We start from the raw sequence: 12,552 nt of genomic DNA, 5'->3' as shown, positions 1-12,552 counted from the left end.
ATTTAATTTTTAGAAGGTCCCAATCATCTGGCTTTTCTTCTGCTGTTGGTGCATTTTGAATTATGCTTGGTAGTCTTATTAAAAAAAAGAATGATTTTTAACTACAAAATTAAAAGTCGTAGATTGTTCCTAAATTGGTGAAAACTTTAGTCCAACTGTGACAGCTTTTGAGATTATAATTGAATATGAGGAAAAGTAGTCAACAGCCAGAGTGTTGATAGGCCAATATATTCCTATTTTTGCTGTATTTCTACTTTGTAACTTAGTTCAAGCACATGCTATTATTCTTAAATTTTGGTATTATGGTTCAAGCTTTATTAGAAAGTTATTATTTTTCTTGAAATATGATTTTAATTATGTTCAATATATATAAATTGAAAATATCCTATTGAATCAAAAATTGTGCTTATTTAAAAAAAAAATTATTTGGGACCATAAGTGTTAAGTTACAAACAAATTATTTTCCAAATAAACATATTTTCTATTTTTAATGGGACTCATTAAGGAAGTTATTTATTTTTATAGCAAGCTTTGATGGGATCAATATGATCTCATATGTAAAGCATATGTATAAACCAAAAGCAAACCAAACCCACTGCCATTGAGTCAATTCTGACTCATAGCAACCCCTCCTGGGTTTCCAAGAAGGTAAATCTTTATGGAAGTAGGTTACCCCATCTTCCTCCCATGGAGCAGCTAGTGGGTTTGAACCACCAGCCTTCTGGTTAGCAGTCACATGTCTTAGGCACTGCACTACCAGAGCTCTTTAAGCATATGTATACTAGGCAGAAAACTCATTCCCTAAGAAGAGAGAGGATCTCTTTGTGGGTCCCTGTGGGATTCTGTGTTGGACACTGAAGGAAATCTAAGATAAGCAAAACAAGAGTCCTGAATCATCCAGAAAGGAAAGTCCAGATGATGGAGGAGATGCTGAAATCCTAGAACACATGGCCAATTAAATAAATAAGCAATCAGTCGATTCAACTGTATGTACTTTGTCCATAGCAATGCTAAGGGGATTCCTGGTTTGAGCTGGAGGGTTTTACATCCTTATGTAAAGGGATTGTATTATTATTTTTTTAAATTGCCATTTGGGTGAAAGTTTACAGAACAAATTCATTTTCCACACTGCAGTTCATACACATTTTGTTTCTTGACATTGACTGCAATCCCCACAGTGTGACAGCTCTTTTCCCAATTCCTCCCTGTAAGTATCTCTTCCCTGTGTCCTTCTTTCCTGTCCATTCCTGCCCCCTGAGCTATCTCTCTGTGAAAACACTGCCCCTCAGTTCTCCTATGACTGATCGTTCCAAGAGTATCTACTTGGTGTAAGTGTTCACCCTATATGCCGGTCTATTGTTTGGCTGGAAGCCACCAGAGTAAGTTCAATTCTAGTCCTGAAAGGTAACTAGGGTTCATAGTCTCAGGAGTTTCACCAGGCTCTATCAGACCAGTAAACCTGTTTTTTTTTTTTTTTTTATGATTTTGAAGTTTGTTCCACATTGTTTTCCCACTCTGTTCAGGATCTCCTGCACTGATCCCTTCCCGAGTAGTTGCCAGTGGTAACCAGGCACCATCTAGTTCTTCTGATCTCTTGGTCATATAGGCTGAGGATCGCATGGTCTACTAGTGCTTTGGACTAATTATTTCCATGTTTTTCTGGTTTTCTTCATTCTTCTTTCCTCTGGACAAGGAGAGACCAACTGTTGTATCTAGATAGTTGCTTGCAAGCTTTTAAGACCACAGTCACTACTCACTAAAGTAGGATGTAGAACAATGCTTTTGTGTAGTATATTGTGCCAATTAAGCTTGATGTCCCCTGAGACCATGGTCCCGAGCCCAAAGGTCCAGCAACTTGCTCCATCATGGTGGCTGACTGTGCCTAAGAAATTTGCATAGTCATATATGCAAAGTCATATCTTTGCCCCCTGTTAAAAATCAAAAACCAAACGCACTGCCATCGAGTCAATTCTGATGCATGGTGACCCCCTTTGGGTTTCCCAGAAGGTAAATCTTTATGGAAGTAGATTGTCCAGTCTTCCTTCTATGGAGTGGCTGGTAGCTTGAACTTCCAACCATCTGGTTAGCAGTCAAATGCCTTAGGCACTGTTAGCTCTATTTATATGGACATTCTTAGAGCACACACAAATACGTATGTACAAATATCGTCTGCCAACCTTATATATGGTCGTGGGTATATTCATTTTTACCTGGACATACCTGATCATTCAGCCTGTCTACTTATCTATTTACCTGTAGATTAATGTTTGTTGTCACTGATAATGCAGTATTGTATACGTAAAAGTATTTATCTTTGTTGTCTGTACTCTTGTGCATTAGGGATTGCATTATTATTAAAGGCATGTATAATACATTGGTTTTGAGTTGATCCCAACTCATAAGTACTTTATAGGACATACTAGAACTACAACATTGTGTTTCCAAGGCTGTAAATATTTACAGAAACAGAATTGAACCACCAACCTTTAAGTTAGCAGCCGAACACTTAAACACTGAACTACCAGGGCTTCTATAGTATGTATAAAGTAAAACCAAACTCACTGCCATCAAGTCAATTCAGACTCACAGCGACACCTCCTTGGGTTTCCAAAGTGGTATCTCTACAGAAGTAGATTGTCCAGTCCTCCTTCCAAGGAGTGGTTGGTGGATTTGAACCACTAGCCTTTGACCCCTAGTGGCTCAACAGTCAACTGCTCAAGCTATTCAAAAGGCTGACAATTTCAACTTACCCAGCAGCTCCATGGGAGAAAGGTCTGGCAATCTATTCCCCTAAAGATTACAGTGTAGGAAACCCTATTGGGCAGTTCAACTCTGTCGCATGGGGTTGCTATGAGTTTGAAAATTGACTCAATAGCAACTAACAACAGTTAAGCCCCAAGGACAGGTTTCTTGCTTCTGTCAGCTGGTCTAAAGGCAAGAGCGAGGATGGAGCAAAGAAGAAGGAAGTAGGGTTGATGGACTGGTGAAAATGAGGAGGGAGAGTGTTGAACTAAGAAAAGAGTGAGGGAGAGGGGGAATAATGGGGGAGAATTCCACCAGCAAGGCTGAGACATCAGATTCACCCCAAATGGTCTCTCTCTGAGAACGCAACATTTCTGTGGGAGTTGAGAGTAGAAAACGTTGTATGAGGGAACTGAAAAAAATAATAAATAAACAGTAGGGAAGAGGAGTCTGTAATGAAATAAATTCCTGGCGTAATCAGTTTGGGAGGGGAGGTGAAGAATTTCAATTACGACGCTACTCCCTTATTACTTCCCAAACACCCATACTCTGCACACATATTTCTGTAGCACTTGAGACTCCTTAGATAATTGAGACAGAAAGTATATTTAAAATCTGATTCATTTTGTCCCTTTGTTTACTTCACATGTCCTTCATTTCAGACAATAAAGGGACATTTTTTAGTTTCTCTGCCTGTTTTTTAGAGCTGATATAAGACAGCAATGCTTAGGTTCTTTGCTAGAAGGAGAAATCAATGCTGATTTTATTTTTCAGCAATTACATCCCTGAGGGTTTTTTGCCCTGGGATTCTAAGGACAATGGCCTCTAAAGTCTGACACTCTGGTAAATAACAGCTACAATTCCCAAAGCTCAACCAGGCTCTGCTAATAGGATGCTGGCTCTTTGTTGACCTCTTCAGCATTTATAGCTGAAATGATATTATTAGCATTTAATTACATAGTGTTAGGTCTAATTTATGAATTATTCAATATGTATCAATCATCTTTCCCTGACTGACTGCAAGTTCCATGAGGACAAGGATAATGCTAATAGAAGCCAGTATGTACTGAGTTCTTCCCATAAGCCATGCACAATAATAAATAAAATACTTTACATTGCCTATTCACTAAGTGCTCACAATATCCCTATAAAGAAGGTATTGATTGATTTTATCTCCTTTACCAGTGAGGAAATGAGACTCAGAAAAGTGAGATAACTTGTTCAACATCACTCAGGTAATAAATGGTGGTGCCAGGATAAGAAACTAATTTTCTTAGAAATAGCTTAACTTCATTGTATCTTATATTTTGAAATATCCATCACCTCTCATATATATATATATACTCTTAACAAGATAGATTGACACCATGACGATGGGCTCAAGCATGGCAATGATTGTGAGCATAACACAGGACTGGGCAGTGCTTCCTTTTGTTGTACATAGGGTTACTATGAGTTGGAACCGACTTACTGGCACCTAACAAGAATACACACACAAATACAAATGTATGCATAAAAACCAAGCCAGTTGCTATCAGGGCAATTCTGACTCATGGTGAGCCCACGTGTGTCAGAGTAGAACTGTGTTCCACATAGTTTTCTATGGCTTATTTTTCAGAAGAAGATTGTCAGGCCTTTCTTTTGAGGTATATCTGGGTAGACTTGAATCAACTTTTTGGTCAGGGCCAAGCACTTTATCAATTTTGCCCCCCAGGGCCTCTCTCTCCCTCTCTCTCTCTCTCTCTCTCCCTCTCTCTCTATATATATATGTGGCATAGGAGTTCTGGTAGTGTAGTGCCTAAGGCACTTGACTGCTAACCAGAAGGCTGGCAGTTCAAACCCACTATCCACTCCTCGGAAGGAAGATGGGGCAATCTACTTCCATAGTGATACTGCCTCAGAAACCCAAGGAGGGGTTGCTATGAGTTGGGTCTGACTCGACGGCACATAACAACAACAACAACAATATATGGCATAGTACCAAAGGCATTTGACTGCTAGCCAGAAGGCTGGCAGTTCAAACCCACCAGCCACTCCTGGGAAGGAAGACTGGGCAATCTATTTCCGTAGAGATACCGCATCAGAAACCCAAGGAAGGTTCACTATGAGCCGAATAGACTCAATGTCGTGAATTTGGTTTTTTGGATGTGATACATAAGTATATGTGTATAGATATATATTTTTTTCTTTGCAGTGATAAGGTTTCCTTATCTATAAAATTGAAGTTATGACATTTGTCTGCCTATTTCAATGGGCCTGAAAAGATGTAATAACAGATATGAGTGAGTAGCATAAGCATTTGAAAAATACTGGGGTTGCTCCCTTTCCTATTTTGATTTCCAGCCAAACCTACAAATCCAGTCTTACAGATGATGATCCAAAGACCTTCAATACTCCATTGAAGGAAGCTTTTCTTTCAAACTAGATGAAAGCCTCCTGTTCTCTTTATTTATCACAGACAATAACTGCATAATTGATGCATGTTCATTTATTTGATAGAAATTAGTTGAGGGCTTGTTAGTTGCTATGGAGAACACACAAAAAAATTAAAGCATGATCCCTGCCTGTCCTTGAGGGACTTAAAATCTCATTTGAAAGACAAAACACTCAAAAAGGCAATCTGGTATGTTTTGAAGAGCACAGCGTTTGAACCAAGAAGACTGGGTTTTCAGTTGCAGCCCCTCCAATTTCTAGATGGGCACCTTGGACAAGTCACTTAAATGTATCCACCTCAGTTTTCTTGCATAAATGAGGAAACAAGACCTCTTTCACAGAGTTATGTTACATGGTTAGTTATGGGAAAGCAGTCACCAGTTAGAAAACATTAGGATTGTAGATCTCAAGTGAAATGATAAAGGATGGTACAAGACAACATGGAAAATAGGGCTAAGTGAGTTTGGAGGAAGGTTGGATTTATTGATGCACTGGAGGCTGGAGGTGCAGGGTGGGCAGGCTTCACAGAGGAGATAGGGTAGAAGGTGGGCCTGGGCGCAGGGCACAGTCTGTAGAGACTGAAAGGAGGAGAGAGCCTGTTTTAGAAGGAGGAAGGAGGAAACCCTGGTCAAGGGCTGGAGGCAAGAAGGAACAAGAGCTGCAGAAGAAGGCCAAAGGTAGATAGTTCATGGAGAGAAATGTTGGGAGAGAGATAATGCTGGGAAGACACTGAGAAAAAGCAAAGGATGGCTGGGAATGCATTTATTCTGCAAGCAGTAGGAAGTCTCAGAAAGTTTTCTGAGCAGCAGGAGTAACATGATTAGAGGACTATTTTTGGAAGAATAACTTTATGATAATTATATAAATGATGGATTAGAGAGAAAGAGTACCTGGAAAGAACACCAGTTTGAAGAATAGAAAACAATCATGCTAGCAATAGTGGGACCTGAACCAGGCCAGGGGCTCTGAGAATGGACAAGACAGTTTGGAGGTAAAACGTAGTACAATGGGACATGTCCTAGAATTAGTAACTAATTGAGTCATAGGGTTAGCACGAGAAAGGAGCTGGAAACAACTCTAGAGTTTCAGAGCCTAGAAAATGGAAGAGCAAAGTGTTGTGGATTGAATTGTGTCCTCTAAAATGTATGTTGAAGACATAACTACACCTAGGATATGTCCCTGTACCTGTATATATAGCTCTGGAATATGGGACATGGTCTAGATCTCAAATCCCTGAAGACTCAAACTTTCACACCTAGAGACTTGGTAGAATACCCCATTTTGAGGGTAGTAGTATACTGAAAGGGCTATTTTCTATGTTTTTAGATGATCTGCACCAAACATTCTTAGCTGCATAGCCAAATTCATTCCTCCCTTCTTCCTTGCTAAGCAAACCTTGTGAATCAGGGCAACGAAAGTGCTCAGCCTCAAGTGAGATACTTTTTTGTAAGTAAGGGTGGGTTCTGTTACATATTTCTAGTCAGTAGGTATAAGCAGAAAGCTGGTGGAAGCCATGGGAAGGTCTTTGCCCTCCCTCATGGAAGGGTTTCTGTTCCTTGCAGCTAAACACATTCCCCATTAATGCAGTGCCCTTTACCTTTTCAGATCCACAGTGGTGACATTGAATACAACTCCTTTCAGCCAGAGGATCATAAAGAGGCGTTGAGAGAAAGGACAGTTGCCAATGCTTTCTCCATCGATTCCAGCCTAGAAGGAAAAAAAATGGAGAACTGAGTTGGCATGTACATATAATCAAGAAGCAACATAGGATTATAATACCAAAACCTCAATCTGAGAACTGCAAAAACCAAGCATGTCCAAGCCTAATCTCAAAGGGCAGTGGCCATATCTTTTTCATCTTTGTCCCTCTAACGCCTATCTAGGACAATGCCTGGCACAATATAAGAGCTCAATAAATATTTACTGGACTGAACTTGAGTTTCCAGTATCACAAGTATGTAGAATCATAACTTTCTGAAATGATAGAACCCTAGTGACTTCTAAAAGAGACTTCTAACAAAAATGGTGCTGGAATACCAACTTCTATACCTCCAAGTAGTCATCTAGTCTATACCTGAATATCACCATCAATCAGTAGTTTATATTCCTCAAAAGAGTCTGTGGTAGTTAAGGTTGTATGTCAATTTGGCTGTGCCTGGTTGAGTGGCTGGGCAGCTGGTGGTAGTTATTCCCCATGATGAGACTGGCAATCAACTCCATGTGGGATCTACCATAAGCAACTGAGTAGCTGCTTTAGGGATGTGGTTTGCTTCTTGATGGCATGCTTGAAGCCTGCATGTATCCAAGTTGTTGTTGAGCAGCCTGCCATGCTCTGCCGATCTTGGGACTTTCACTGAAATTGAATCAGTGGCCTGCCATGTGGTTTGGTAATACCGGGACTGTGCCCTTTCACTTGTTGACCTTGGGTTTGTCAACCTCAGCAGCCAACTGCTGCCTGAGTGAAGAGATGCCTCTAGCTTCAGTGGGCTGGGAGCAAACAGCAGAGCTAAGCCCAAGACTGAGATGCTTTCACCCAGCCCATGAAGCCTGGCCCTTTATACTCGGACTTTATGCCTCTAAACTATAAGAGAATAAATTCCTGTTTGTTCAAGCCATCTCGTTTGTGGTATATTCCTGTCAAAGCGACACTAATAACCAAAACAGAATATGGTACTGAGAGAGTGGGGTGCTACTCTCACAGATACTTAAAATTTGGAAATAGGAGTGGAGGGTGTCCTTGACCCATGATCCCTGCACTGAGACACTAGCAGAGAGACTAGCATGAGAGATGGCACTAGCAGAACCCAGAGACTGGCATAAGACAGCAATGGCCTTACCAGCCCGTGGAGGAGAATGCTGGATGCCACTGGATAGGTGGCTTCCTGGAGGAGTAGTTTGCCTTTGGGCATTAATTCGTAGAAGATACCTGCATGAAATGGAGCAGCGGGTTGGCCAGCCCACGGAACAAGAAAGCTAAGTGTCTTTTGGGCAGGAAGATTCCTGGAGGAGTGGGTTGCCCTCAGGCATTAATTGGCAGAAGCAGAGAGACCAAGGAAACTAGAAGCAGAGCTGTCTCAGTCTCAAGGGTAGGACTAAGGCCTTTGGGGTTGGAACCACCACAGCCTCCTAGGTTTCAAAGAGCCAGACCTTCACCAACTTGGTTCTGGAGTGTGGGGCTGCTCGTTCATGTGAGCCAGTGGGATGGAACCATAGCCACTGCCCAAGAGTGAGGGGGCAAGGCTGCCATGCCCAAGAGGTAGAGGAACAGGGCCCACAAGGGGGTGAAGTCACCACTCAGGAACTAGGGGACTGGAGCAACCCAATGAAGGCGATCTGTACAGATGCCACCCACTAAAGATATGTACAGGTGCCAAGTTAACAAAGGGTGGAACTGTGGTAGTTAAGGTTGTGTGTTAACTTGGCTGGGCCTGGTTGAATGGCTAGGCAGCTGGTGACAGTTATTTCCCATGATGCGATCAGCAATCAACTCCATGGTGAGATCTACCACAAACAACTGAGTAGCTGCTTTAGGGATGTGGTTTGCTTGCCACATATAAGAAGCAGCTCTAGTTGATGTCACACTTGAAGCCTACACGTAGCCAAGTTGTTCAGCAGCCTGCCATGCTCTGCCGATCTTGGGACCTTCACTTGGGACTTGAATCAATGGTCTGCCATGTGGTTTGGTAACATCGAGACTGTGCCTTTTCCCTTGTCAACCTTGGGTTTGTCAGCCTCAGCAGCCAGCAGCTGTCTGAGTGAAGAGATGCCTCTAGCTTCAGTGGGTTGGGAGCAAGAGGCAGAGCTGAAGCCCAAAGTTGAGGGGCTTTCACCCAGTCTCTAATGCCTGGCATTTTGAACTCGGACTTAAAGCCTTCAAACTGTAAGAGAATAAACTCCTGTTTGTTCAAGCCATCTCATTTGTGGTATATTCCTATCAGAGAAGAACTAGGTAACCAGAACAGAGTCTATACTATTTGAAGCCTCACCTCTCTCCCACAGAGGGGCTGGTGAGTTTAAATCACCAACCTTTTGGTTAGCAGCCAAATGCTTTAACCACTGTGCCAACAGACCTCCCTGAGGACAAGTCTAACAAGCAGAAATGCTTTTATTTGGCTATGTTGTTGTTGTTGTTATGTGCCGTCGAGTCGGCCCCGACTCATAGCGACCCCTCCTTGGGTTTCCGAGGCAGTATCACTACGGAAGTAGGATTGCCCAACCTTCCTTCTGAGGAGTGGCTGGTGGGTTTGAACCGCCAGCCTTCTGGTTAGCAGTCAAGTGCTTTAGCCACTATGCTACCAGAGCTCCTTTATTTGGCTATAGCTAGCCAAAATAGTTTCTTTTGTCACTTACCCTCTACACCCCTTGGTCTATGTCCCATGAAGATCCATGTTTACAGATACCTCAAATTTTGATCTGCCTCTCCCAGTATATTTACACTACTCAGCAGCCTCAAGACTTTAATCAATACTCCACTTAGTGTCTCTGACTAGTATTTGATCTCTTATGTCAATAAACCATTAATTGCTTAAATTATCCTTTCATTAAAAAAAAAAAAAAAAAAACATAATGACTATCAGTTACATACAAAACAATGGAGAAAATTTCATGGAGGATTAAAAACTCTGTTTCCTCAAGGGGCTTATGGACTTCTGTGGGATGGGAAGAAAGATTAGATAGGAACACATATAACAATAACAGGTAACATTGAATGCCTGCATACTTCTGATCATTAAATTCCTCCTTCCTGCTATCCTCCTCAAAATAGGATTTTATTGGGGGGTTTTGTTTGTTTTTGTTATGGGTGGTGTTGTTTTACATGTCTGAAACAAAAGTCTATCTATCCCTACTGCACTTCTGAGTGGTCTGCAGAACCATGAATTTTATAAAGAATTTATTTTGAGCAAACACATGAAAAAAATTGAGGAACCAGCCTCTGTATAATTTGTTTCCACTGAATGGCTTATTGGCTCCCAACATGATTGTTAGAGGGAGAAGTAACCCCCTCACTATTGGCTCCATTGGCAATTGTGGCCCCATTCAGAGGCCATGGTACTGAGGCTAGGTCACAGGGAGGACATGGACAGTAGACACCTTCCAGGAGTACTTGCAAAGCTTCCAACTTCATTTATTGAAACTCAAAATGAATGAACCAACCAACATGCTGGAATGAGGCTTACTAAGTTTTTTTTTTTTTTTTTTTTTGAAAGAAAGGGAGAAAAACAAAGCAGAACAAAATGCATTCAGAAAGATTTAGACAAGGAGGTAGTGATGGATCTTTCATACATTACAGCCTAATTCTGGGCTTATTTGTACCTTGAAATCATACCCAGCAGAGGCTCAGGTTTATAATGGAAAGCTGGAGCTTTTTAGTGTTGGTTGTAGGTAATTGCTATGAAATTACAGTTATTTTGCTCTCCTCTTTTCTACCCCAAGGAGCCCCACTGCCTATTCAGTTCTCACTTTTCCTTGGTGCCAGAAATAGACCCACTCTAAGTAGTCAAGATAGCATGGGCTCTATTATATGAAATCTGAAAGGTGGGAGGGCACCATTGTGGGTGCCACACCTGCCCGCAGAGCTAAAGTTACTGACAAAGCCTTAGCATACAGGCCACACTCAGGATAGACAACTATTAATTTAATAACAGTTTGATGCTAACGTGAGTTTATGGTGTCAGTTCCCTAAAACTTCCCCAAGAAGCCTTGACAGATACCTGGATCTTGGTCCTTAAAGTCATCCTGACAAAGGAACTTTCTTCCCAGGGTTAGTTACAATGTAAGTGTATAAGAACTAAAACAAAAGCCACATCCACATATTGTCAGCTATTTTTCTCAGTGGGGAAGGAACAGCAGGAGGTGAGGAAAAGAGATTTAAGGGAGGAACTAGTACAATACTGGAATTCTCATTCGCTGAACAATAAAAAATTAATATATTTTATATAAACATAAAGCTATAATTTTTTTGTAGAGAAAGTTATAGGGAATAATAGTAACTGATGTCTGTAGTAGAGGTTCCTAGGTGGCATAAATGTTTAAACCCACCTGGGGACACCTTTGAAGACAGGCCTGGTGATCTGCTTTCAAAGGGTCACAGCCTTGAAAACCCTGTGGAGCAGTTCTGCTCTGCACACATAGGGTTGCCATGAGTAGGAATCGGCTTTGTGCAACTCCCAATGACAATGCCTTTATTGCCAGGCATTGTCCTAAGTGCTTTACATATATTATTAACCCATTTATTCCTCATGAGAATACTATGAAGTGGGATTTTATCTCCCTTCTTGTGAGGAAACTTAGACACAGAAAGGTAAAGTAACTGGCCTAAGTTACTGGAACCCTGCATTTAACCAAGTTGTTATTCAGCAGCCTGTCATGCTGAACTCTCGGAAGGAAGGTTGGGCAATCCTACTTCCGTAGTGATACTGCCTCGGAAACCCAAGGAGGGGTCGCTATGAGTCGGGGCCAACTCAACGGCAAACAACAACAACAACAACAAACAATATTTAAGAGTGGTAAAGTGGGATTGAACCCAGGTGGTCTAGCTCCAGACTCCAAACTCTTAACAACCATGCCCTGAATCCAACCTGAGGACCCAGACAGAGAGCATTTTCCCAAGGTCACAAAACTGGGAAGTGATGGTGCTCAAGCTGTAGACATATTCCATACCCTCTCTGTGCATTCCACTATGCCAAAGGTGGAAAGAGGGAGGCAGTTTTCATAGCCTCCTAACATGTTTACTATGTTTTATTAATATTGCCTGAAGTCATGATTCTAAGCCTAGTAAACAAAAATATCCAAAGGACCAGGAGAAGCAAATATAAGAAGATTCAGTAATTTCCTTTCACTGTCCTTTTATTCCTCTTTTAGCTTCCTTCTTTTTCCCATCAAAACTCACTAGCCCCTTTATTAAACTCATGAATTAAATATGGTGAGCATGTGGCAATTGTTTGAAATATTAACCAAGAAGAATTAGAAGAGACTGAAAGGGACCCTGTGCCCTGAAAGTTGTGGGAGAATACTCAAATGGACTTCGATCCAAAAAGGCTCCAAATCATGGAGGGCTGGCAACAGACTAAAAATGATGTACTGGATTGAATAGTGGTCCCCCAAAATTCACACCCACTGAGAACCTGTGAATATCACCCTATTTAGAAGTCTTTATTTAGGGTCTTTGTAGATGTACTCAAATTAATATGAGCTCTGGTGGCATAGTGGCTAAGGCATTTGACTGCTAACCAGAAAGCTGGCAGTTCAAACCAACCAGCCACTCCCTGGAAGGAAGGTTGGGCAATCTACTTCCATAGTGATACTGCCTTGGAAACCTAAGCAGGGGTCGCTATGAGTCGGATTCGACTCCACGGCAGTGGTTGCATTTTTGCTGGT

The 12,552-nt window shown here is 41.6% G+C and overlaps 1 protein-coding gene across 1 annotated transcript in view; it reads right to left on the bottom strand.

Moving 5' to 3' along the window:
• CLIC5 (chloride intracellular channel 5) overlaps positions 1-12,552 on the bottom strand; it is a 254,433-nt gene that overhangs the window by 64,823 nt on the left and 177,058 nt on the right. Inside the window, exon 2 of the mRNA XM_007936175.1 lies at positions 6,773-6,882. Within this exon, the coding sequence (XP_007934366.1) occupies positions 6,773-6,882 (110 nt within the window). The remainder of the gene's footprint in view (positions 1-6,772; positions 6,883-12,552) is intronic.

This window comes from Orycteropus afer, unplaced genomic scaffold, assembly GCF_000298275.1.
Source record: "Orycteropus afer afer isolate SDZICR_OR568_19922 unplaced genomic scaffold, OryAfe1.0 scaffold00034, whole genome shotgun sequence".
Classification (NCBI taxonomy): domain Eukaryota; kingdom Metazoa; phylum Chordata; class Mammalia; order Tubulidentata; family Orycteropodidae; genus Orycteropus; species Orycteropus afer.
Note: the sequence above shows the minus strand (reverse complement) of the source record. Positions and strands in the feature narration are given on the sequence as shown.